Here is a 27,163-nt window from a genome sequence, read left to right as displayed (position 1 = left end):
CAGTATTCAATTTTTCTTTTGGTTATTTGTAACAAAAAACTGCTACACAGTTTAGCTTTTGCTTCTTATTTAAATATAGTAGTTAGTTACTCCTTAATTTTTTAGTATCTCCCACACTTTGTCATGTACAATAGAGATATAGTATGTTCTAGTAGTAGTTATGTATTGAAGATTTAGAGTCACCCTTATTACAACACCTAGATGGTGCACACGCTTGTATGTAGAGCGAGGTGCGTATATGTACATGACTAACAAGCCAAATATACATGAATAACAACTCAAATAAACACATGTACATGACAAACAAGCCAAATAACACATATGTACATCTATATTAGTACATGTTCATCGGTGTTGACCTGGTTTTTATATTCATAATATATTACTTAATATTCATCGTTTGTATAATGCTCATCTTACGGACGTGTGTATGTAGTAATTTTGATCCTAACTATCCTCAATTGAACTTATTAGCCTCCTTTTAAACATCTTTGAATTTATTAGTCTTCTTTTCAGTCTTTTAAGAGCTTTGTTGTGTCAAGCAAACCCATTGGACTCGAGTCTTGACCCGACCCACATTGAGAGTCTCTGCAAGACCACAAAAGCTCGAACTAGTACTACTAGATTCCCAATTTTCTCTTTCACGCTACTTCACTTCGCCGGCAAAACCCCAGTCTTCCAACTTCCACACTAATAAAAACCCAGATTCTCTCTCCTCCATTTTCATCTTCATCCTCAAGCATAACCATGGAAGACGTATGCGAAGGAAAAGACTTCTCATTTCCAAAAGAAGAAGAAAAAATCCTTGAATTCTGGGACAAAATCAAAGCATTTGAAACCCAATTACAAAAAACCTCAAAAAACCCAGAATACATCTTCTATGATGGCCCCCCTTTTGCAACTGGTCTCCCTCATTACGGTCATCTTTTAGCAGGCACCATTAAAGACATTGTAACTAGGTATAAATCAATGACGGGTCATCATGTAACGCGTCGTTTTGGGTGGGATTGTCATGGAGTTCCTGTTGAACATGAAATTGATTCCATGTTAGGGATTAAGACTAGGTCTGATGTTCTTCAAATGGGAATTGATAAATATAATGAACAGTGTAGAGGAATTGTTACTAGATATGTTAATGAATGGGAGCAGATTGTTAGGAGAGCTGGTAGATGGATTGATTTTCAGAATGGTTATAAAACTATGGATTTGAATTTTATGGAGTCCATTTGGTGGGTTTTTTCTCAGTTGCATCAGAAAGATCTTGTTTATCGTGGCTTTAAGGTTTGTTATTCTGTTTTTTTTTTTTAACTTGTTTTCATTGTTTTTGTGATGTGTTTCTTATATACATATGCAACGCCTAGATAGTGCACACATGTGTGCATGTACGTTGATAACAAGTCAAATGACATGGATAAGAAGCTGAATCAACACATGTACATGATACCCAGCTAAATGAACATATGTACATCTCTGTTGGTACATGTTCATTGGTATTGATCTTTGTGTTCATAATCTAGTCCTTCATGTTCATCGTGCGTATGGTTCTCATCATATGGACGTGACGTGTGTATGTACTAATTTGGCATAAATATGTGAGCGTTTGGTTTAATTTTATGTGCTGTCTTCTGCAGGTTATGCCTTACAGTACTGGTCTGAAGACACCTCTATCAAACTTTGAGGCCAATGCAAACTATAAGGTTTGAAGTAGAGACATTTTTATTGGTTCATTTCTTCTACTTTGGTTATTTTGTTTGTGATGTTAACACCATAAGTGATGCAGGAAGTACCTGATCCTGAGATTCTCGTCACTTTTCCCATTGTGGGTGATTCTCATAATGCATCCCTTGTTGCATGGACTACAACTCCGTGGACACTTCCAAGTAACCTTGCATTGTGTGTTAATGCGAATTTTGTCTACGTTAAGGTGCGTTTTCTGGTTTTTCTTTTGAAACAGACGGGCAGTTTACTTAAATGTGGAGATGCCTTAATAGAAGTAGTGACAACTCTTTCTTATGTATGGTTTCCATCTGTTCTCAAGTTTAGAGTTCTTGATGGATGTTGGAATCTGGTCTAAAAGTGATTGCAAGGGATGTCATTTAGTGTATGTCATTGTCAAGCTACATGCTTTGTTGGGAAGGAAACGTATTCTGGTTTCAAGTAATAGTTATAGTCCAGATACTAAGAACACCCATTACACATGCCTACTAGTTTGTGTTGCTTTTTATAGGAATGCTGATGTGACAAACTTTCATATCACTATTATTGGCCTTTTGTTGGCCATATCAGCTATTTATTGGGTAATTGGCTGATAGGAAGTGCCAGTTCAGCAAGCCGCAGAACACTATTGTACCCAGCGCATTGTAGCTTGCCGAGATATGCTGAACGCCTGAACCACGGATGCAGATTGATATTTGATACTATAATTGCATTCATTATGAAAGGTCTTTGGATAGAATCTAATTATTTGTGGAACTAATATTCATACGGTTGCCCCTGTCGTAGATTAAGTGCTTCAATCTTTGTTCTAAGACAATACCGTAGGTCTCTAAGGGAAACCATTTCATTTTGTAAAGGGATTTCCAAATTGTGTTGATAATTTTCAATTCGGCATCCTTGGTAATTCTTAGGGATGCTCCCTGTATCTCTTTAATGGTTTCTCAAGTTCTCACCTGAATAACTTGATCATGAAAGAATGCAAGTTGCTTGAGTGGAGCAACATCAATGAATTGCTGTACATCTTTTTGAAACTTGTTGGGATTGTTTGCTTGTTTCTTCCAAGTTTGGCCAATTGGTTATGCTAGCTATTTAATAGTTTAGCTGTTAAGGAAAGAAGAATACGCATGATGTATTAAGGTCAACCCATCTTACCTAGTCGTCTCAGCGACGCCATTTGTAATTATGTGATCATTTTTCTTCATTGATACTGTACAGTTCTGTAATTAATGTTGTGAGGTGAAGCTCTGATCTTCTTAACACATAACTATTTTTAGTTTTGGGTTGCTTACCATAGCTCTGCTGATTCTTAGTCTTTGGAAGTTGAGGATGCGAGGGGCACTTAAAGGAGATGCATTCTCTCTCCTCTCCACCAGGATTTTGATCGATCCATAGTATTTATTTTGGGGCTCTAGTGCAGTAGTGTGGAAGTAATTCCCGTGAAATTTGTGTGCAGGTGAGAAGCAAAGCAACTGGAGTGACTTATGTGGTCGCAGAGTCTCGTATGTCTCAGCTTCCGAGAGAGAAAGTAAAAGTTGATAAATCTCCAAATGTGTCAGTTGGTGATGCCAAGAATTCCAAGTCTAAGAATAAGGGTACTGCATCTGAGAAAGCTTCTGTGGATGATAGTTCATACGAGGTGTTAGAGAAGTTTCCAGGCGCTTCATTGGTGGGGCTGAAGTAAGTAATTACTCTCTTGGTATTGTTTTGACTTTTGAGGCTTCCATATTCGACTTATGTGCTTCTACACATAGGGTTGGTCATTTTGCTGGTAGTTGCTGATATGAAAGTAGTTCGTACTCTTGGATCTTCATTTTACCTCAAGTACCCATTCGAGGTTCTCGCCACTCCGACATGGGTATAAATCTTTGACACTATAGATTGGTCTGAAATCAAGGAAATTTTCATAAAATTTCTGGGTTGGAACTTTAAGTTCCAATCCAACTCCGAGTAACATAGAAGCAGTGAGTGGTTTTTTTGACCTGTTGCCTGAAAGTGAGAGATCATGCAGTGTTGGCATAATCATTGCCAAGAGTTGCTGTTGTGGTGTAGATTGATTGGAATTATCGTGTGATCAGTGTCTAGTGATATTTGTTTATAACACAAGTAGGTATATGTTTTTCTTAAACTATTAGCAGTTAGCACTTATCCTTGAACATTTTTGGCAGTTAAATGATTATAAGAAAGGCGACTCTTTGAAAGTTGAAAACAAGGGGATATTGGAAGTATTTATGGAAAACCATGTGTGATATTTTTGCCGCACCATGATCTCTAATGAGTGAACAACCAATGAGACAGTTGCTTCAGTGCCCCTTTCCTTATTTAGGAGAGTGGCAAAAGCAGCCATTTACCGTTCCATGAGTGCTTTCCTTGAGTTCGGATTAGGATATAGAAAGAATTGTTGGGATTCTTACCTATACGTCCTCTTGAGGCTTATCTAAAAGCTTGTTTTTGCTAAAAGGAATTTTTTTTAGATCAAGAGGAGAGTAACTCATATGGTGCAAAGAAGCTCTTTATATATATGGTAAGCTTGATATAAGAAGGCCCATAGGGAAGTTCAGGAGCTTCAGGTCTTGGTGGAAGTTTTGGATTTTTGTAACCTGAGATTAGTGTCTCCAGCCTCCAGGGTGGGGATATGTGATGCTTGAGGCACATTTTCTTGCACATTTTTGCTTTGTGCTTAACCATGCCCACCTCGATATCATCTTTTGTATTAGTTTTATTTGGATGGCAAGTGTTACCTCTTATAGCGAGACTTAGCTTTGGGCAGGTTTGATATCAATGATTTGCTCTAGAAACTGGTTTATGTTGCTATATATTTGCTATTGTCAGGTTGGATCTTGTTTGCATGTCTTGCTTCATTGAAGTTGTTTTCTTTGTATAGGGAGTCTTGGTTTTGCGCTTACTGCTATTGTGAAAAAGAGGTTGATGCGCTTGTGGGGTTGGGTGACCAATGACAAGAAGTAGCTAATTTTGTGATATATATTACTTCCTACGTTCCATACTTCTTGGAACACTTGGAATTTCACTGTCTTTAATGCACTACTTTGACTATCAATGTCTTCATGTATTTATTAGTAAGATCTATCAGAATTTGATATGAAACTACACATTGAGATGTATTTAAGAAGATCTCATATGCGTATTTTCTCCCCCTATATGATGATGAGGATTTATGGTCAAATTTTATAAAGTTTGACGTTGAATTTTTTTAGTGTTGCAAGTATTATGGAATGAAGGAAGTATAAGTTATCTCTTCATGCTGATTCGCTTTGCCATAGAGTAACTTATGTCTTATCCCTTCTCTAATTGTCTTCTCTGTAAATATTTATTCTTATTTTAATATTTTTAATTGATATCTAAATGTATAAATTGCAGGTACATACCTTTGTTTGACTACTTCAAGGAGTTTTCTGATGTGGCTTTCAAGGTTGTGGCAGACAATTATGTGACAGATGATAGTGGAACTGGAGTTGTACACTGTGCTCCAGCATTTGGAGAGGATGATTACCGTGTTTGCCTCGAAAACAAAATAATTGAACTGGTTTGCTACTGGCTTTTAATTTGAGATCTCAATATTAGTTGTATTTTGCACTAATCTTCTCACTTGGAAACTCAGGGGCCGGACTTGGTTGTAGCTGTTGATGAAGATGGGCGTTTCATTGAAAAAGTTTCTGACTTTAAAGGGCTCTACGTGAAGGATGCTGATAAAGAAATTATAAATGCAGTAAAGGCAAGTATATACGCACTTTCTTATACCCTTTTGGCCTTGTTATGAATGTACAACAAAAGAGGGTTTTGTTGGAAGAGGAGTCTCTTTAGAAGTTACAACATACCTTATGCTACTCATACTCTTTCATTTCATTTCAAGTACTTTGGTGTTGCTTGTTCTTTGGTTGATAAGTAATAAGAATTAGATAATTAGGTAAGTCAAGTGACGCTCAAAGACTCAAAGCTGACTTTAGGCTTTAGCTGTATAAAAGTCTCAAAAAATGGAACTTGCACAGCCTTCACCTTGGAAGCAAAACCCTTTAAAATCCGTTGGTTTCTTTTTTTCAAAGTGACGACCAATTTGCCAAAGAGGTTGACCTTTTCCATTCATCCTGGAGGTAAATGCCTCATTCAAGAGCATATTCATTTTTTCCCCCTCAGATGAGGACCTCATTGTTGCTAAGGCTGTGAGAATGTTAAATGTGGCAAATTCTCCTCAGACCAAGCAAATAGATCCCGTTAAAGCAGCCAATTGCACCCATAGTGCATGTACATCTGGTTGCAGAATTTGCTTGGAACCATAGGAATTCTTAATTTTTTTTATAGTTGAGTCTCAGGGTTGGACATGTAATTGTGTCTCACACAAGTCTGCGTAATATGGGAGATACCATATTATGTGGTATCTCATGAAATTTTGGTGGTTGATTACAGTTGCTAGTGCCATTAACATCTGAGTTGTGATTTTCTGGAGATACTAAGCAATTTGAGCTGTCTCCAATGGGAAATCGAACTTCAAATCGTACATCTCTTTGGTTCTCCTGTGCTGTCTATTTGACAATGGTGGTCTTTTATAGTGACAATCCCAACATCATGTTCTGCTCAAATTTTATGTAGGCTTCAGACAGGGTTTTGTTGCTAATAGAACAATATTGAAGGCATATTGGTTGTCTTTATTTCTGTATGACTGAATATGTTATTTTCCCTGATGGGTAATTTGACACTATGACTTTATGCGGAATGATCTATTAAGTGGATTTGGATATACCTGCTGGTGGAATTAGTTTCTATTCCAGCAGGAGAGTTCCTTGCAAATTCTTGCTTGAGCACAAGAACCAGTCCTCATCTGGAGTATCTTCTGCAATCTAGTTGTCGCTGCAAGAAAAGTGGAAATTTTCTATTATGTGGTTTTTGTTAGCGGAGCTTATGTGGAGTATCTTCTGTGATCTAGTTGTCGTTGCAAGAAAAGCGGAATTTTTCTATTATTTGCTTTTTGTTAGGGAATCTTATATGAAGTAAGCCATGGAATTGTGGGTGTGGTGTGTGATCTTGGTTACATGCCCCCTCTTTGTTCGTAGTGCTTGTCTTAGTAATCCTCCCGGGATTATAACAAAAAGAGAAAAGCATGCAGCTGAAAGCTCTTCTACACCCTTTATGTTTGCATTGCGGGTCTGATGAACTTGGTTTGACCTTGATCATCCAATATTCGTGGCTTTATTGAAATTGAAATAACATGGTGAATGCGTTAGTTTTATATTGTTGTCCCTTGTGGTTAAGTACTTTACTGCTGGTTCTTTTTCCCCTCTTTTGGTAATTGGCGTGATTGATATAGATACATTTTCTGGTATTCTCATGTTATTCTCTTCTTGTTTCACAGCAAAGAGGTAGACTCCTGAAACAAGGAAGTTTTACCCACTCTTATCCCTTCTGTTGGAGATCTGAAACTCCTCTCATTTATAGAGCCGTTCCCAGTTGGTATGTACAAAGAGATCATTGTGCAATTGTTTTCGATTTCATGGAAGTAGTAATTGTTTTGTGTGTGTGTCAAATATAGCTGAATAAATGTTCTCCTGGCCATTTGCTACAATAGTACATATTATATTTTGAGCGAGTCTTGGGCTTTTGCTGCAATTATATGCATTTAAACTTTTCAACACCACGCTTGCTTTATATGTCAGGGAGCTAAACAGGTTTGCTAACTTAGTAGATATATTTTGGCGAAGTTTATATTGGAAAATTTTGTAACTGCCTAAATTTTCCTGCTTAATTTATCAGATGCTGTCTCATTTCAAACCTTGAAGTAGCCAGTTGCTGCTTTTTAGATGCTAGAAGTGATGAAATAAATAATTGTAAGAAAAAGAGAGACGTAATTGTGGTTTCTGGTGATTGAAATGCTTTATTAGAAATTTTGTCTCAGAGGGATTAGGTGTATATACTTTCCTTAACAAATGGAGGATGACGCGTGCATAATAAGTCATATACATCATACCAGTTCGTGATGTAAAAAATTTATGATAAAGTCTTCTTTCAAATTTTCTCCAGCAGTTCAGGATGTTTTGACTTTCAGTTTGGCCCTTTATAAAATTGAATTACGGTACTCAATGAAATGGTTTTATACTCACAGAAGTGCGAACCAAGAAGATGCAAAATGTTAAATTTTACATGATGTCTAATACCAGCCTTCCATGTTTAACCATGAAGCATGTACCTATAAATTATTTTCATTCTATGAACCAATATTTAGGTAGGACAGTCTATGTTGAAGAGCACAGATAATGTTATATCTTGTAGCCTTATTGTTACTTCTTTTTCGAAGTTCAGCCATTGTCCTTTACTGTATTGTTTCTTGTCATATGGTGAATGTGGGACCACCAGATTTAGGAAGTAATTCTAGATGTTGTCTGTATTGTTTGTATCAATCTAGCTTTCTTTGAAATGATCACTCATATCAACTTGTGTTCGATAAGATGCTTTCAATCATGTGTGGTAGCTTGTAGTAGTTGAAGGACTATACATGTATGTTATGCTTAGAGCAAATAAAGGAACTCAATGCATCAGTGCATAAAAGGATGTTTTTTCGTTCTTGATTCATAGTACGGTATGCTATTTTCTGCCTTGTATCATTGTAAATAACATCTGCTTCTTTCGACTACATTGAGAATCTTATGTAAAACTATTCTTTACCTTAGTATACTAATTGCGATCTGGGATATATGAAATAAAATCTATTTACCCGAGCTGATTTGATGAGGACATGTTTATCATTGAGGAGTTACTAATTTTCGTTCAGTTAAAAAGTAGGGCGTAACTTACTGAGTATCATTGTTGGTGAACTATGATTGATACTGCTTATCTTTGCTCGTCCGAATGTCTCTATTATTATTGGTTACAGTTTGATTTTTGATGGAAGAGCATGGTGCATCTATTTCCCTGTGATTGCTATATTGTTTCTGCAGGTTTATAAGAGTGGAAAAGATTAAGGACCAATTGCTTGAGAACAATAAGAAGACCTATTGGGTTCCTGATTTTGTCAAGGTTTTTTTTTGTTAATTATCACTTTTTACTGTTTATAGATGTTTGGATATGTTTTTTTGATTCTTTGTTTTTCAGTTTGTAATATGCATGTTTATCTATTATGAATTCTTGTAGGAGAAACGTTTCCACAATTGGCTAGAAAATGCTAGAGATTGGGCAGTGAGTAGAAGCAGATTTTGGGGGACACCTCTTCCTATTTGGATAAGTGAGGATGGAAAGGAAATGAGATTCATTTCGTCCATTGAGGAACTTGAAAGGGAATCAGGGGAAAAGGTTTGTCATACCCTCATGAATTGATAATTCTTTTTATGCATTTTCTGGTCAATCAAATTTCTTAGCTGTTATGTAGTCTCATGTTTCCATATTCAATGATATGGAAACTTCCATGTGCGGATAACAGTACATATTTTCATAAGCCAATACTCAGATCCTTTTGTTTGTAGTAAATTATGTTCATGTCATTTGCAATATGAAGTTTTTGCATTTACCTATTTTTTCCACATGCTTATGGTCCTTTGTGTTTCTTTGCTCGCTTAAATACTCGTATGATACGCTTGGAGACTTGGCTACAATGTGGTACTTTGGACATGGTTATCAGGTTGAAAAGCGCTGAATTTTTTTAGTTGCACACCTAGCTGTACATTGGAGGGAAAGAGGACTTGTATCGTAGCTTAGTCTTACAAAGCGTGCCCAATTGCGCCTAGTTTAGGGGCAAATAGAACCAGAAAATTTGTTTCTGACAAAGCAGGTTTAACAACCTAAGACAGGCACTGGGATGCATGAGCCTCCAGCCGGTTCAGGCGAGGCTTAGTGGACAACACCTTGGCCACTTTTTGTAGAGACTCAAGAGAGAATGAGAGATAAGAGTAGAAGAGAGAGAGAGGGGGGGGGGGGGGAGAGAGGAGGGGGGAGACTGGAGAGAGAGAGAGTTTTTGGTATTGAATCTTAAGTAGATTAGCACAGATATATGCTACAATAAAAATAAAATGTAAAGGGGGAGGAGGGGGCACTGAATACACAGATTATGGGATTGTATTGGTAGTACAAGTCACCTAAAAGAATGAAAGCTTAAGTTCCAGATCGAGACGGTAGAGGAGAGTTTAAAAGAGATGGCACAAGGGGATGATAGAGAGGATGAGAATAGCCTAGAGGGAGAGAAAGCTAGGGACTAGGGAGTAGAGATACTGATTGAAGAGAGGAAGAATTGAAACCCACCTGAAAACTCTTTACTGGCGACGACCACTGGCAGATCTGGTGCTAGACGTCACTGGAGATGCTAGCTGGCAATCTCTGTCGATCACCAAAATCGAACTATGACCTTATTTCACGAAATAGCTTTTCTTTTTCTTTTTTGCCAAATTGGGGATTTTGGTTTGCGCTTGAATTTGAAAATATTTCATGCAATTAATTACGGTTTTTTGCTTGAAATGTGAATATAAAAGCAAAGGTACAATTTTATTTCAGAATTTTGGACTTCTCTGAATTCAACTTAGATATTTCACATGCATCTCTACAAAAGGTGGGCAAGGTGCTGCGCCCCACGCCTCCCCAGAGGCAGCTGGAGGTGCACACATTGGCTTGGTCATTGTGCCAATGTGTTCAGATACCTTTTTTCCTGGCCCTGGTACTCACCCTGCAAGGCACTTGTAGTTTGGTCTCATCTTCACAATATTTTCCGGAGAAGCGGAGCTATAATCTCAAGTAGCCTTTTCTTCTCCCGCAGCTCTACTTTTACCGAGAAGATACATTAACTGAAGACATACCAGACTTTGTTGTGAATAATCTTGTATTCTTATGTGATGGCTCAACATGTCTTTAATGTCGGTCATTTTATCTGAGTTCCCCATTACTAGTTGAATATCTTATAGAGGTTACTTTTATATGCCTATCAGTTACCATGCTATCCTTCTTAGTAAAGGGAAGTTATAAAGGAAAAAGTGAATCAAGTAAAGCAGCTCTCATATGTCTTCATAATGCAATTAGAGAAGAAGGGAGTGGAAAAACTTGAATCTCTTACCATACAAGGATATGGGTAATAAAAAAAATCTGCTGTTTTCATGTATTTTCTTTTTGACATATGATGGTTAGGATACAACTGCTGTGTTAATCTGAATTCCTGTTTTGTGTCATTTTATGTTTGTAGAATTGAATGTGTCTCTTATATTTATTATGGCCTGTATCGTTTGGCATATGATGAAAACTTCTGTTTGACGAATGACATATCTTTTACAGGTTACTGATTTGCATCGCCACTTCATTGATCACATTACTATTCCATCCAAGGACGGGAAGGGTGTTCTTCGACGTGTCGATGATGTAAGACCTTTTAATAAGGGAATCCAATTGTATAATCTATGTTATTTGTGGGTTTTCTTGTTTGTTAGGTATAAAAATTTCTTACAAAAATTATTTATTGTTTGCCATGGCATAATATTTGACATGCAATGAGTGCATGGAGAGATTTGCTAACAAGTTGCCAGCCTTTCTTTTGTCCAATGCTTTTGTGATAATTTATTATCTGCCCTTGTCCACATGATTGAGGCTTTTAATGGGAGTACTTCCCTTTATCTGTCATACTAACAAGACAGTCTTTTGTGTCCACTGCGTAGTCAAGCGCATTCTGATACTTAAATTTTTTACTGTGGTTAAGAGAGGACAGGGATGGACTTTAGAAGTTTAATAGTTTACTAGTCTTGTGGCACTTAGGACTTAGGAGGATGGAACTACTAGTATTGATGTTGTCTTCTATTGTTTATGGAATTGATGTGATTGGTTTTTGGATCTATTTAGTCCTCCTTTTGAGTTTTGAAAGGTGGCGCTTTTACGATCACTTGTACTATGCGACATTTGCATTTCATCTTGCAATGGTTATGTAGGATATATTTCCGTGTGAGTAACTGAGTCCATATCAACTGCTCCAGTTTTGGTTTTTTCAACCTAGATTTTCTTCGTTTCTGATGAAGTCTTATCCTCTTATCTCCCATGAATACTTTTGAATGGGTGGTTTATGTTTGATTTCATGCATAGATGTTATGGGTTTACCCTACATGCTATGCAGCATGAAAATTGTTGGCACCTGGTGCTGCACTGGTCTGAATTAGTGGCAAAATCAGAATTAAAAGTCTAAAACCCTACGACTAGCTCATCTTTTTGTTCTACTTTCCGTCTTCTCTGATTGTTGACATATGCATGTGGATTAGCATAGATGCAGCTGTAGAATGAGGTGTTTTTGTCGTTGCTAAGAGGGTAGATGAGCAAGCAAGGTAACGCCGCGGATGTGGTTAATTGGGTCAAAATAGATTGGGCTTTAGTTGATCGGTCTTGAGATTAGTTGAGATTGTGTTATATGTTTGACTATTCTGCCTGTTTCGTGCAAGTTTCAGAAGTACTCTATTTTTTATTATTATTATCTAGGCATCCTTGCCGTGATTCCCAGCTTTTTAAAAGTCAAGAATTGTCGTTTCTACATCCGTTCCTACTTCAGTCTTACATTGCGTACGAACCTCTTATATATAGCATATTCTTGAGGTCTTACATATGTCGCTGAATATGAGTATCTTTTGATAGCAAAAAAGACACATGTTTTTTAAAAAAAATCTTTAGGTTTCTATTATGGGAAGATAAAATGTTGAAGTGCTTTTAGAAAAAGGGATATGGCTATATCTGATATTAATGTCAGCTTAACTGTGATGTTTAAATTTTATGAGTGTCATGTTTGCATCGGAAAGCAATAGCAATATTTCACTTTGTTGCATTAGCCTGAAATTCTCTAGCATAAGTTTATTTTATTCTCATGAACTGTTTGAGACATTTGCATAGTTTGTCTCAGAGTGCGGGCTTGCAATTTTTGTGCTGAGATTGAATACTTTCCTACTGTACCAGTAGTAGAAACTAAAAAAAACTTCTTGTAAACTGAGTATAAAGTTTATATTTGATGGTGATTTTGCAGGTTTTTGATTGCTGGTTCGAAAGTGGCGCTATGCCTTATGCATATATTCATTATCCATTTGAAAATCGTGAGCTATTTGAAAAAAATTTTCCTGGGCATTTTGTGGCTGAAGGACTGGATCAAACTCGTGGATGGTTAGTGTCGTCTTCTGTCCATAATGTGCTCCCTTACATTGTTTATGTTGCTTCTTGGAAATGGGATTTATGAATAGTGATTTAAATGTATCTTTTTGATATCTAAGTGGACTATGTTTTTGAATAACCTAGTCTGGACAAGGTGGACAAACACATGTTACTGAAGGAGTAGTTTGTTATGGTTTGTATTTTGCTAATAGGTATTCAAGAATCGAAATGTATGGACATAAGTCTTGATATTGACTGTTGGGTTTTTTCTGCTTTTATGCACATTAGCCTATAAATGGTACTCCCCGAGTTTCTTTCCAATCTACACACTTAGTATACTCACAATATTCATATACTTCACTTTGACCATCATTTGTGATGAATACATAAGGAAATTCATAATCATGTGAAATCTTGTTAGTTTCGTCTCAATATATATTCTTATAATATTAAAAGATTTTATTTACCGATAAGTAAATATATTAATGGTCAAAGTTTTGCATTGACAAGTGTGAAAGTCCTATTGTTTAGATTGGAAAGAAACAGAGGTAGTATTCTTTTCCCATTTTCGTATAAATGATGGCCCAAGTATTTTTTAAGATTCTTTGAGTTTAACCAATGAATTATCTTAATTATGTAAAAATCACCCTGAAGTGAAAAAATCATGTGCACAAACTATAACTCTCTAGGTACATGCTCAAAGCCATCCCTAACCATTAATCCTTCATGCAATTGTTAAATAATCTTAAAATACCTCAACCACAATAAAAAAAAATATCAACTTAAGTTAAAACAATTATCCCCCCTCCCCAAATAGGAAATCTTGAACCCCATCCCCAGGCCCCCTGCTTCTTTCTCATGATTCTTCCCTGGCTTCCAATCCTTACCCTCATAGTTTCTGGTGGCGATGAACTCTGGAGGTAATTCTGGGAAGGGGAGCACCTGTGAGAGGTGTTGGTGGCTGTAGTGGAGCAGCCATTGGGGAACAAAACTTGAACTTTCTTTCTCTTTCATTCTGTCATTTCTTATTTCTGTTGTCTTGGCATCGACAAATCACCCAGAGCTGCTTACCGCATCATCACCATCACTTTCTCTCTCTCTCTCTTTAACTCTTGCTTTTTAATTATGGTTGTCCAAGACTCGAGCTGACCCAGATAAATCTCTTACTGCCAATGCTGGTGCAAAGTTGCTGTTTCATTGGTGTTTCCTTTATCTACTACTGAAAATAAAATTTGCTACTTTTGTTTTGGTGGATGGAGGGGGAATAGAGGAGTTGTCATTTAGGGCTAGGGGGAGATGTGGGGTTGGCTGCACTGGCTGCAGTGTTGGGAGTTGTTTATTGGAAGCCAATGTTTGGGTTTAGAGTTACTTAGTGCTTTTATTATTGGCGGCTTTGGATATGGCTTAGCACTGGCTGCAGTGTTGGGAGTTGGGAGTTGTCTGTTGGAAGGCAATGTTTGGGTTTAGAGTTACTTAGTGCTATTATTATTGGCGGCTTTAGATATGACTTAGGTTGATCTTTTAGTTCGGAGTGGTTTAAAAGAATTAGGCCTCCACATATTGGTAGTTTTGGGTTATTTAATTGGCCACTTAGTCATTTTCAATGGAGTCAAAGATTAACTACTATTTGGACTGTGGATTATAATGGACAAGGTTAAAATGGCTCATCAATATTGTAAAGTAGCCAATGGTGTTGTGTACTTTATTTAAAGTCACTTGAAAACCTCCCTAAACCACCAGGGTAACGCCGTTTAGCTGACCCCTTTTTTTTGCTCATGCGCTGGGGTCTCTAGAGAAATCAAGTAATGTTGATGTAATTGATCCTTGGTATGGTTACTAATGTCAACAGAAACTTTTAGCTACACAAAAGGGTGTGTGTCAGCTATGTTGTTATTTTTTCATTATATCATGGACATGCGTACATGACACGGCGACATAAGTATTCTGCTAATGTAACTGTTAATATCTTCATATCTATTTTCACTTCATTTTGCAGGTTTTACACATTGATGGTGCTCTCCACTGCATTATTTGGTAAGCCTGCTTTTAGAAATCTTATCTGCAACGGACTTGTCCTTGCTGAAGATGGAAAAAAGATGAGTAAACGACTCAAGAACTACCCTGCACCATCAGAAATTCTTGATGAGTATGGAGCAGTAAGTTGTATTTACTTCGAATACTTTTACCTTTTTCCATTTGTTCTTTAGGTTTCCAAATCCTTCCATGTAAAATCTGAATCATGTGACATGGTCCTTCAAATCTTGACATAATATACATTTCATATAGGATGCGTTGCGGTTGTATATTGTAAACTCGCCAGTAGTCCGTGCAGAGCCTTTACGTTTCAAAAAAGATGGAGTGTTTGGTATGGTAAGGATTTCCTGCTCTTAATTCTTAGTACTTTTTTTTTCTGTGAGAATGTTTCGAATAAAAGTTTTGTATTTACTGTAACTTTTCTTGATTTATTATGACTAATCTTTTATTATGCTTTACCATTGCCTGGTTTGATGGACTTGCAGATTAGGGATGTCTTCCTCCCGTGGTACAATGCATATAGATTCCTTGTTCAGAATGCAAAGAGACTTGAAATTGAAGGCTTTGGAACTTTCATTCCTATTGATCGGAGTGCTCTGAAGAACTCTTCCAATGTCCTTGACCAGTGGATCAATTCCGCCACCCAACACCTGGTTCATTTTGTTCGACAAGAAATGGAAGCATACAGATTGTATACGGTTCGTACATTTCTAATCGGATAAAAATCATTGTTGTATGTCAAGTGCCATTTGAATGTTTTTTATCAGTTAGTTGCAATTATATTTGATGGGGTACCCTCAAGGTTATATCTTTTCTAGATAACACTGAAAACTTCTTTTGTATGTCTGCATTCTATTGATTAAATGAAATATCACTTGTCATTGGTCTTTATATGCGGTTGGAGAGCTCGCCTCTTGTAGCACTCAAGAGTACATGTTTCGCTAGAAGTTCCGAATGGAAGTAGCCCCTTTGTGATTGTGGAGGCAAGGCTGCATACATTCTCCGTGTTGCATAAATATAGGAATGAGAAATAGCGACATAATACATGCCTCACATTACCCTACCTCTCTCACGTTACCCTATATCTTTCCTCATGCTTCGGATCCAAAATCTTACCACTTTAGTTTGCCTCATGGCATTGAACCATTGCTAGTCCCACTTCCTAATAACCTACTCGAAAATGTTTCTTCGAGTGGAAAACAGTTGCTGTATCATGTTGTAAGGAGCTTGTGAGTGAGAGTAGAACAAGGTCAATGTGCCTTCAAGGTCATGCATAGGATAGAAGTAAAGATCGTTGCTTGGGGTGAGTGCTTTTCGTAGTGTGTGAGGGTTTGGGGTCTAGGATTTGATTAGCACTAAGAAAATATATGAAATAATGTAGTACATATTTTTTTAGTTTGGAGTTTTTCAGTGTTTGATTAGCCATGTAGGATGTATAAATGGGATTGCATCTTTCCTCTAAATCTTTCCAACTTTCAAAGGTTTGGAATGATAAAGGGCCAGCAAATTAGATCCCTTCTTTTCCTTTCCCTTCTCTACACTTTGTACAACCAATATCCAATCGGAGGAATATGGCAAGTTTACTTCCCTCCCCTTTCCCTTTAAGTTCTCTGGTGCATACACACCGATATTGTTGTAATAGCTATTTGAACGAGGCGGTTTGTTGTCATAGCTAAATCAAGTTTTCTTGTACAATCAATTAATGTTATATTCTGAATTGTCACACCGAAATTGTCATTTGTTGCCAATATGACACACTAAGCCAACACTTTCCTTGTTTCACACTATTTGTTATTTTTTTTAAATACATGGAGACCTTGAATTCTTGACTACTTCCTCATTTTTAAATCTGCAATTCTTTCCTGTTATGTGTTTAAATTAGTTGCAAAATAATTTTTTAAAATTTAACTTGTGTGCTCTTTCAGACTCTCTCTCTGGATGACATGTGATTTTACCTGTCCTTTTCTCTCTCTCTCTCTCCTTGTTGCATGTGTGTCCTAGAATCCTGTGCCTTTCTCTTGTATCGCAATTGACTGATTGAGGAAAAAGTATTTGCTAGTTGCAATATGTGATGACTACTTTGATGATTGCATGCTCTTCTTTTCCTTTTAGTCATTGTATATTAATTGTATGTTGGTCTTGCATTGGCTTGCCAAAATTAAATAATGATAATAATAATTGTAACGAGAAATTCATTGGAGTTATCTTAATATCCGTTGGTCTTCTTAAATTATTCCGAATTTGGTGTTAACTCAGCTTAATCTAAATTTAGGGGTTGCTTTTCAAGAATTAGTTTTGTTAGGATGTGTAAATCGTTAGTTTAGATAAATTGGGTTTAAATTGTTAAGAAAACTCTCCCACTTCCCCACCACCTCTTCTCTGTTAGTAATTATTAGTTTGTGTGTATGTGTGTGTGTGTGTTGGGGGGGGGGGGGTTCATGTTTGAAATTGCTGAATTAATCCTGTGTTCTTTCACGTTTGCTAGTTTGACCTTACTCCAAACGACAATGTAACTCCCTTAGTGAAAAGTCAATATTGTGACTAACCGCTCGATAGATGACTAGATTTTGTGTATGGCACGAAAAAGTAAAGGGGCTTAGCCGTTAAGTTGTGCTTTCTAAAATTAGGGCACTAATTGACTAATGAGTTTACACTACCGTCAGGAGTGAAGTTAGTATTGAGAGGAATTTGAGCTTTTTGCCTAATCTCATGAGAAAAATTTTCTTTTTAAGTGTCTCTTAGATATTAGTTTGATTTTTGAAGATTGGTGCTATGATCTTCTCGCCATAAAAACTAGCATGGTTAGTTTGAAATGTTTTGAGAAAAACCCCACCAAGTTGGGATTATCTTAAGTTAACGTGGAATTGTAATTTTTAAAAGATCAGCCAAAATAGGGGCTAATTCCTATGAATTATTGGTAATACATTGCATTTCAGATAATATTGTGCGACCTCTTGAGGATTGGTGGTTTTCCCGAGAGAAATGTCATATAAATTGTGTGAAGCTCCAAAGATTAGGTTTGACTCAAGGAACTTAGGTGCTTATTGACATCAACAAACTTCATGGGTTTCTTTTTGTTCTCTATGCTTATTTGTAAAAAGCAGTGTCCTGGATCCAAGTGCACTAAATTGCACGTGTTCCACATACTGAGCCATTACCAGGAATTTCAATCCTGTATTTGCTTCCTTTTGGTCATTGGCACAGTGATTCTGTATGTGAGAGATTGTCTCCATGTAGGGGGTTATGAGGGCCTGGATTGTATCCCAGATTCCCAGTAGTCTGCTGATAATTTTTTAACTACTAATTAAGATTGCTTATGCTGAAATTCTTTTGCTTCTGTATATAATTTTGCAGGTGGTGCCTCAGCTTCTGAAATTTCTTGATGATCTAACAAACATCTATGTAAGGTTCAACCGTAAACGGCTTAAAGGTCGTACAGGAGAAGAAGACTGCAAAATTGCACTGTCTACTCTTTACCATGTATGTCATTTTGCTTGACATGAGTACTGATTAATGATTCTTTTGTGTCAACTAGCTTAAACTATAGGCCTACAATATGCTCTGTTTTTCTCCAAGGAGTATTTTTAAGCATGTTATGTCCTGCTTCTCTCTCTTACGTCCATCTCTCTTCTCAATAAGTATAATTCCATCCATTTAATGATTTAAGGCACATCCACATGTCAAAATCTTACTTTGGATATTGATATATATTAAAGTATGCTGACAATTTAATTTAAAGCTACACCATCAGATGATCAGCTTCATCTTAAAAGTGTTCTCATAATATTTTTCCTAAAATGTATATTCAATATGTCTTAAGTGTAATCCATGGTGAACCTAATTCATCGTGGGTGCCTATTTTCGAACAGAGGAAATAATAGAGTATGCTAGTAACAAATATGCTTGTTCCTGAATAAACAATTTTTTGTTGTAATAGCTCTCCATTGACATGAGGTCGTATCACCACCCTACATGAGGCCACTAGTATATTTTCCTCTTGTTTTCTGTCCCATTTCATGTTAAATTGTTAATTACCTTGGTAATACACTTTTTATAAAACTCTTGGGGGTCATTGATGTAGATTTTTTGCTTTCCAAATAGCTATCTCTTTTCTGCACAATGATTTTTGCCGTTCGTTGCATGCATCCCTTTTCCATATTTAATGCAACTGTATAGTCTGCCAGAATATTGTGAACTTCCTCTTTCTGACAGCGTATGGATATTTATTTATGGATGTGGCCTACAAGGGGTTTTACTGTGTACAAACTACAATAATCTGTTTCTATGGGTCAGTAACTGGGTATCATTTAGCTTTCCTGGTTGCTTTAAATAAATAAACTACCTAGTTGGCTGCGTGAGATGTGAGAGTTCAACTCTTAGCCTAATTGGATTTTCTTTCCTGCTGATTCAACATGATTTCTTTTAGAATCTCCTTCTACAAAGTCAGATATATACTGATTGTGGTGTGAATGAATGACCATTCCTTTGCTTATTGAAAGCTGCCATTACAGTTCATTCCATCAATCTACTAAATTTCATTCTATAAATCATTTTCCACTTATTATGTGAGGTATTGGTTGTAGGTACTGCTAACTTCATGTGTGGCCATGGCTCCTTTGACTCCATTTTTTACTGAAGTTCTATACCAAAACTTGAGAAAAGTTTGTGATGGATCCGAAGAGAGTATTCATTATTGCAGCTTCCCTGAAGAAGAAGGAAAGGTACTCTTTCTGGCATGAGCTTCAACTAAATACAGCATGTGGGAAGATTTTCAATTACTCTTTTAACATGTTAAAGAAGAATTTTTTACACGACTACAAATCATTGTAACTTAAACTTTGCCTATTTTAGGGAGAAGAGCGCATTGTACAAAGTGTTTCAAGGATGACAAAGATCATTGATCTTGCGCGTAATATCCGTGAGCGCCACAACAAGCCACTAAAGACACCCCTCAGGTGGTATTCGTGTCTTACATTATTTCCTGCTATATTTTCTTCCATATAGCTACTTGCTCATTGGAATTTCTGGTTGCTTCTGGAGAGTATAGGGAAATGGTGGTGGTACATCCTGACAAAAATTTCCTTGACGATATTTCTGGAAAACTAAGAGAGGTACGTATATTTCTAGGTGTATGGGATTCATTACAATGGTTTAAATTATTGGAATCTCCTGTATGGGGTGAGCTTGAAAGAGGAAAGATTGCATTAGTTAACAGATATAAGTCATATAACAACCCCTTGTCCTCCAACTGCCCAGCTCCTTGAAATCTCTAAAGAAATAAGAAACGAAGAAAATTGTTATTGAGTACAGAATGATCAAGAATTGCAGCAATTGCTTATAACTAGCTTATTATCCTCATGTGGTTTGCATAATACCCTTGTCAGCCCTCCTGTCATATTCGCATGCATGTAGGAATTAATCCTAGCAAGTCATTAAAGAAGTAGTGTTTTTTGATCATTTATAATCATAGATGCGTAGCTGGTATCCTCATACATGATTGATAACCAAGTTCCAATAGAAATGAAATTTGAGGCTAAATCAATACAATCCATGAGATTTCATTGTAAGTACAGCAATTCAAATCTTGGATCCTCATGCTGGGACATATATTGAGAGATTAGGAATTCTTTTTCAATTCAATTTTTTTGGGCGGATCTTTTGTTTGCTTCTTTTCTGTAAGAATGGTTTATTAAGTTATTGGACCTTCAAATACTAGAGACAAGAGTATTTTACTTTCTCACAATTTGCAGGGCCAACAAGCAATCTGTATGTAATGGTCTGCTTGAACTATTAACTCTTTTATTAACTCTTGTGTATTCTTCTGTTTTGTGTGAGTAACTGAGTATTGGGGGTGAATATTGGAAATTTTTGAAAAGTCAAGATACTGTGATGGCAAATAAAGGGAAGAAAGTGCTTTACATCTTTTTGTTGTAGAAATGAGCATAATCAGCAAATGGTAGTTGTCACTAGTAAGTAAATGTCTTTGTACATTTAAAAAAATCACCCATACTCATTCACAACTATCATCACAATAATAATTGAGATGGGCGTGTTTGTAGATAAAAGTATGTGAAGCTTCAACCAGATATAAACGTGTCTGAAGCAAAGAAGCGATTCTCTTATTTTCTCCTTCAAGTTTCTTCTGTTCTGTCCTCTTCCTCTTAGAGTTCTCCCTTTCCTTCTTCATCAATCATCGTCATCATTTCTTCTTAAAGTAATCAGCTCTGCATACCTTGTTGAACGACGTTGATGTAGAACAATTGGTTTCTAGAAATGAAGTAGATAAAATTTTCCCTATAGGAAAGAGAGTTGTACTCTAAAGAATGACATTTTCCCTTTTGGGGGGCCTTAATCTGAGTTTCACGGACGGGGATTTCATGAGGACTTCTTTGTTGACATCCCCACACCTTCCTCGTTCCCTACACGTCCATTATGGGAAACACCCACAAACTGCTGTCCTGCTGCTTTGTACTATGGATGCCTTGGAATTTAGAAACAGCAATAAATTTATTGTAGACTGTAGAGGAGGACTGGTGCCTGGGATGAGGCATTATTTCCCAAAATGCTCTCTGGAGGATTGTATGTTCTTCTGTTCTGTCTTGAAGTTTGCTTAGAGAATATTTTCTTGTCAAGTTGATTCTCTGTTAATGTGAATTGTAGTATGTTCTGGAAGAGCTTAACATAAGATCTCTTGTTCCCTGTGACGATCCGTTGAGATATGCTTCTCTTCGTGCTGAGCCTGATTTTAGGTATGCTAGAAAGCTCTCTCTCTCTCTCTCTCTTGGGGCAGGGTTTGGTGGTGGGATTGAAGTACCTTTAAATGTGATAATACTATATGTATAATTTATTTGTATCTCTCTCTTAGTGTGCTTGGCAAGAGGCTTGGCAAATCTATGGGAGTTGTTGCAAAGGAAGTCAAGGCGATGTCCCAAAAAGATATACTAGCATTTGAAGAAGCTGGAGAAGTGACCATAGCTGGCCACAGCTTAAAGCTTGGTGACATTAAGGTTGGTTTCTGTCGTAGATCCTATATGATTAGATCCCAAACTGACAGATTGCTATGATTTTGCTATGAAAACATTAGATATATTTTTATATGTGTGTAACTACTTATATTTTATTGTGACAAGACACTGAAATGGTAGGCTGCACTGCAAATGTTTAAATACTTATATTTGAGTTTTTTATAGGCCTTATGTCTCAAATGATACTGGGGCTGATGATTATAGTGGTGTTAGGGAAAAGCTTGAGAAAGTTTAACCATGTTGATAGCCATTTGATTGATTTTTCATTATTCCAGAATGACAATGACCTTTATATCCAGTTATATTGAGTGTTTTGTAGTTCTTTGCCTATGTTATCTTCTATTGGCCAAGAATGGTAGTCTTTAACTCTCTTTTATATATCCAACTAATAGGAATTACTTGGTGTAAGGTGAGTGCTCGAAATAACTACCTTATTTACTCAGCTAAGCCTCCTCTATGTGTCCATTCTATTGAATATAGGGAACCATGCAATATTAGAGATTGTTTTGGTAAGCCAAGTGTTATAGAAGTATATACTCGCATACTGGTTCATTTGTTTTTCTTAACATCCTTTTGTATATAAGTATTAGATTACGGGTAAACCTTTTATATGTAAATATGGCATAGTGATTTATGTCAGTATGTGTGGTTTGTTATGCCAATAAGCGTTCCATTTAATACAGTTCTTGGTGTTTTAGACTTTTACCTGGCACTGTTACTTAAATCGCAAATTAGAATATGTATGGAATGCAATATCCTACCTAGTTTTGTGAAATTTGCCAAAAGTAAGCATGTACCGATTCACCTTTTTTTGGTTCGCAGTTCGTGGAGGTTTTAGTGAATTGACGTCGCAGAAAATGACTTGTTGCAAATTCTGAACTCAAAAACTAGATGAAGTTAAGATTTTATGACTCGGGCAGCACTAACTTAAGCTATGTGCCGGAGCTTGGTTTATCTTGTTTCTAACTTGTAACCCAAAAGAAAATAAGAAATCCTCTCTCTGTTTGTAGATAGATGCTCCATTTCTCTTTGGCATGAATGTTAAAAGTAAAGCCATGTGATGAGATGCAAAAGTTAGAGAAAGATAGATTCAAATTTGGGGAGAGTTCCCCATGTGGTGTGGGGTCAGGCTGTTTTATGGAGAGAAGATTATTTCACCTTTGTGGAAAGTGGAACATCTATCTAAAATCTTCCTAAAAAGGATGGTGAAACTTCTATTTGCAAATGGAGGAAGTATATAACAGCTTTTCCTAGTTCACTTTGAAGTTTGAACTTTGTAGCACTCATGTTGGCTTGTTATACCATTTATATCTTCATTCATGTAAGTCATCAAGTTACTGAGATGTGCTACTTGGTCTATTTTATGAATTTTCAGGTTTTGAGAGATTTCAAACGTCCTGATAACACAACAGAAACAGATATTGATGCAGCTGGAGATGGTAATAATCATTTTAAATAAGGCAGACTTGTTTATATGCATCAGCCAATTTTACAACTTCAAGTCACTGTGCAGGTGATGTTTTGGTCATTCTTGACCTACATCCTGATGAATCATTGTTTGAGGCTGGAGTTGCTCGTGAGGTATGCTAGTGATCATCTAAATATGCTAAATTTCTTTTTAGTTGAACATTGACATGTCCTTGCTTCGTAATATTATACTCCACTGCAGTATCAAGTGAATTTTATTTGGCCACGTGTCATGGCCGCATATGCTACTCCCCTTGTATCAGTAACACAACAAATCTACAAAATTTTCTTTGAATATGTTGTCAGTGTCAACATTATAACTTATAAGTTGGCTGTTTTCTTGGAAAGTATTTCGGCTGAGAGTAGTCACTCATTCGATAATAAGGAGAGCCTAAGAAAATTAGAATGAAGTTGCACTCATTCCATTATCCTCATGAAAATTTTATTTTCCTTAACCTTTTAGGTTGTCAATCGGATCCAGAAGTTGCGGAAAAAAGCAAGTCTTGAACCGACTGATGTTGTTGAAGTGTACTTCGGTCCATCAAGTAAAGATGCACCAACATTGAAGCAGGTCGTGAGTTCACAGGTAATGAGATCCTTGCTTGATCTATGGTTGCAATCAAGGGAGAACAGTAGAACATCTGAAAAACCATCAAACCAAGTACATCAACCATAAAATTAGAAGGTTTTTGGTCCAGAAACTATTAGCCACATGACAGCAAACTTCCAACATTTCTCTGAGTCCTACTCCTGCATGCAGAACTTAATTGCCGAATGATATACATAGCCATTTTATAGGAATAAACATTACTACCTCCATTCTTTTTCATTTACCCTAAGGCCTTGGCACGTTTGCCAACATACAACTTTGAGCATTTGTACCTTTCATTGTGTACTCCCTTCCGTCCCGTAACACTTTTTTTTTTGTTCAGATTAGTTTGAACACTTCAACTTGTGGTATGGTCTCACTATTATATATTAGTTTTCTAACAACCCCTTTGACCCTCACTCTATCTCTATCAATAAAAAATTCCGAATTTTCTCTCCTTCAATAAAGAAATGCCTCTCTCTTCTATCACATTTACCTTTATCTCCTATCACATTTACCTTCTAATAAGATAACATTTGATTACCACACTACAACTTGTCTCCTTAAACTACGTGTAAACATTATGAAAATTTGATATTATAGGAGTATATAACGAGAAAAGTCTAACAAAATTCTACATGACTATATGTGAATAGTGTCAAAAGTGAATATGTTAAAACTTAAAAAACCGGAGGAAGTACATGGTATTGGAAGAGGGGCTCTTACTTTTCCTTTTCAACCAACTCAATACTTGGTCCCATATAATTGGATTAGACAGTGATGAAATTCTATCCAGGGCAAGGCCTTTGCCAAATGAACCTGGTTAAGTCAATTTAAGATTAATTGAGCAATTTCTCGTGCTCTTTGTTACACAAGATGCACCATCACATTTAAGTACTATATTTTGCAATCTTACTTCCCTATCAGTTCCTCCCATATATAAAACCAGTAGATAAATATGGTGCAAGGACCATTTGCAGCAATTAATGTGTATGATGCTGTTGATTCAATCTGGCAGCATCGAAGCCTTAAACACTTCTCATCTACGTCTTTTTGATGTTTTCCTAACATTTGAAGCTAACCTGTAAATTTTTGGCTGTGCAGGAACAGTACATAAGGGAGGCTATTAGCTCTCCTTTATTGCTCAGAGACCTAATGCCATCTTGTGCAGTAAGTTTTATTTTATTGTTTGATAACCTCGTGATTAGCTTGACAGTCACATCAGAAATTAATGTGTTGATTGTGTTACATAAGGTCCCAACTAAGATTGGGTTGTACAATGACATGTTATGGATGATCTGTTTTTCTTGTTTTTATAGTAATTTCTAGTCCATATTTGCTTTTGTTAAGGCCAAAAAATGATATGGATCTTATGTGCCCATGGCTGCTGGCCTGCTGCAGCCTTCCTAGTACCTTATAATTGTTTCCTTAATGATGTCGATATCTGCAAAAAGATTGCCTAAGTTTATTATATCTGTTTTTAAAAGCAACTTGAACATGAAGAAACCTTGTTAAAAGAATTGAACATTAATGCCTGAATACTGTCAGAAATCATATACTGCAATTTATATCTAATAGTATTTGAGCATTTGCTACTTTGTCCGTGCACTTCACAGGTTATTCTCAGTGAAGAAAACTTCGATGGCGTTTATAGTATGTCGTTCACTATCAGTCTGTCGAGGCCAACATTGATGTTCAATGATGAAGCTCTTCTGGATTTATACGAAGGTTTGAGTTCAAGTCTCATCTGTTTATCGTCACTTAAATCTGAGTTTCAGTTTTGATATTAATGGTACCTTTTATAATTGCAGGAAACACAATCTTCGCACAAGGTTTACAGGTTTACTTTAGATCAAGAGATTCTAACAACTTAAAGTCGGAATTTCATGCCGGACATGGCAAGGTAACTTCTGCTTACTGGCGCTCGTGTGATTTCAGACTTAGGTGTCAAGTCTTGTAGATGGTCTATCAAATTTGCCTTTGCTGTTGCTCTAATATTCTGCTATCTTCTGAATAATTTTCAGATTAGAGTTGACTGCATCAAAGATCAGCCACCAGTAGACGTAGTGTTGGGTCAACATCTATTTCTTAGTGTTGGAGATCATTATTTGAGCACAAAGTCTAACTGAGAGATGAACCAACTTTTCCCTATTTTTTTTGGTAACTTTATATTCTTTCTTTGTTTTCATTTTTGCCCGTATAATTTCTGATCATGGTTAAGGGTTGTATGCCAAACTGTTGTCGATTTTGTAAAAACGTTCACCTAATTTAAGAAAACGATTTTCAAGTACACTTCACTTCTTTAGATCTCCCTTTTCATATGGGTAGAAATTCTTAAATGAGATGCTTTTGTAGCATGACTGTTTTCATAGACCAACTATTCCCATGGTTTCTTGCCTTGGTCTTTATCAAGCTCAACTAAGTGTAATTGAGCTTACTGATCAAGCTAAGCAATGTTGGTTAGGGAGTCAGGGTTAGTCTTGCTTGCAAGCGCCATTTTAAGGCATATTTTCATTCCATTTTGAGGCAGATTGGATATTTGTGCCTTCCATAATTCCATTAATAATACTTTTCTACCAGGAAACTGTAAGAATTGAGGTTTGAACATTGTTGTTCTTCTTATCATTAAAAGTTAATGTTATTCCTACACACAGACGTCTCGCCTTCAACATCAACTCCCCCTCCCCTTTTCCTGCTCTCCCTGCTGTTCTTTTATTTTTATTTTTTTTGTATTTTTGGATTTCTCTAAAATGCCATTTAATTTTCCTCTTTGTTTTAATGTATTAGTTATATATTTATGCCCTCAGATTGGATAATCACGGTTAATATTTTATAGGATATTATTCGTATACAGAGGTGTAAACAGTTAACAAATCTGACGAACTTCAAAAACAATCTTCTATAATTGTTTATATTATATGCTAATTTGAATTGTTCAGTACTTAAAATTATGATGGTAGTGCCAAATTGGATAGGGTAGAAATTGTGTAAATGTAGATCGTAGGCTCATTGACTTATTTTGCACCATCACTTAAATTTTTTTTTTGGTTGTGCACCAATGGACTTAGGGGTGAAACTATTAACTCGGAAGGATCCTTTCAAATTTCTCTCAAATTTGGCTCATGTGTGTCTAGAGATGGCCAACTAACCCATTCAGCCCAACTCATCTTGTGAGCTAGGCCTAACTCATCTTGTGAGCTAGGCCTGCAAAAAGCCCAGTTCAGTCCAGCTCGAATCGTGA

The 27,163-nt window shown here is 36.5% G+C and overlaps 1 protein-coding gene across 1 annotated transcript; it reads left to right on the top strand.

Annotated features, from left to right (window-relative positions):
• The first annotated feature begins 606 nt into the window (after positions 1 to 606).
• Positions 607 to 26,214, top strand: LOC104888506 (isoleucine--tRNA ligase, cytoplasmic). Its single transcript, XM_010673508.4, has 27 exons — positions 607 to 1,281; positions 1,632 to 1,697; positions 1,781 to 1,924; positions 3,170 to 3,393; positions 5,092 to 5,257; positions 5,333 to 5,446; positions 7,079 to 7,176; positions 8,658 to 8,736; positions 8,851 to 9,009; positions 10,969 to 11,052; positions 12,686 to 12,819; positions 14,804 to 14,963; positions 15,094 to 15,177; positions 15,327 to 15,539; positions 18,196 to 18,321; positions 19,425 to 19,562; positions 19,693 to 19,796; positions 19,889 to 19,952; positions 21,502 to 21,590; positions 21,707 to 21,848; positions 23,242 to 23,305; positions 23,380 to 23,447; positions 23,797 to 23,919; positions 25,027 to 25,092; positions 25,539 to 25,650; positions 25,734 to 25,825; positions 25,947 to 26,214. The coding sequence occupies exons 1-27, from the start codon at positions 748 to 750 to the stop codon at positions 26,049 to 26,051; spliced, it is 3,552 nt and encodes a 1,183-aa protein (XP_010671810.1). The 5' UTR covers positions 607 to 747; the 3' UTR covers positions 26,052 to 26,214.
• The last annotated feature ends 949 nt before the right edge of the window (positions 26,215 to 27,163 follow it).

The sequence above is a fragment of the Beta vulgaris genome, chromosome 3 (genome assembly GCF_026745355.1).
Source record: "Beta vulgaris subsp. vulgaris cultivar EL10 chromosome 3, EL10.2, whole genome shotgun sequence".
Classification (NCBI taxonomy): Eukaryota; Viridiplantae; Streptophyta; class Magnoliopsida; order Caryophyllales; family Amaranthaceae; genus Beta; species Beta vulgaris.
Note: the sequence above shows the minus strand (reverse complement) of the source record. Positions and strands in the feature narration are given on the sequence as shown.

Bases quoted from the DNA above. Each gene is read 5' to 3' on its own strand.
- LOC104888506 (XM_010673508.4), top strand. From the start codon at position 748: ATGGAAGACGTATGCGAAGGAAAAGACTTCTCATTTCCAAAAGAAGAA. The intron at 19,563-19,692 runs GTACTCTTTCTG...TGCCTATTTTAG, and splicing joins TCCCTGAAGAAGAAGGAAAG to GGAGAAGAGCGCATTGTACA. The intron at 23,306-23,379 runs GTAATAATCATT...GTCACTGTGCAG, and splicing joins TATTGATGCAGCTGGAGATG to GTGATGTTTTGGTCATTCTT.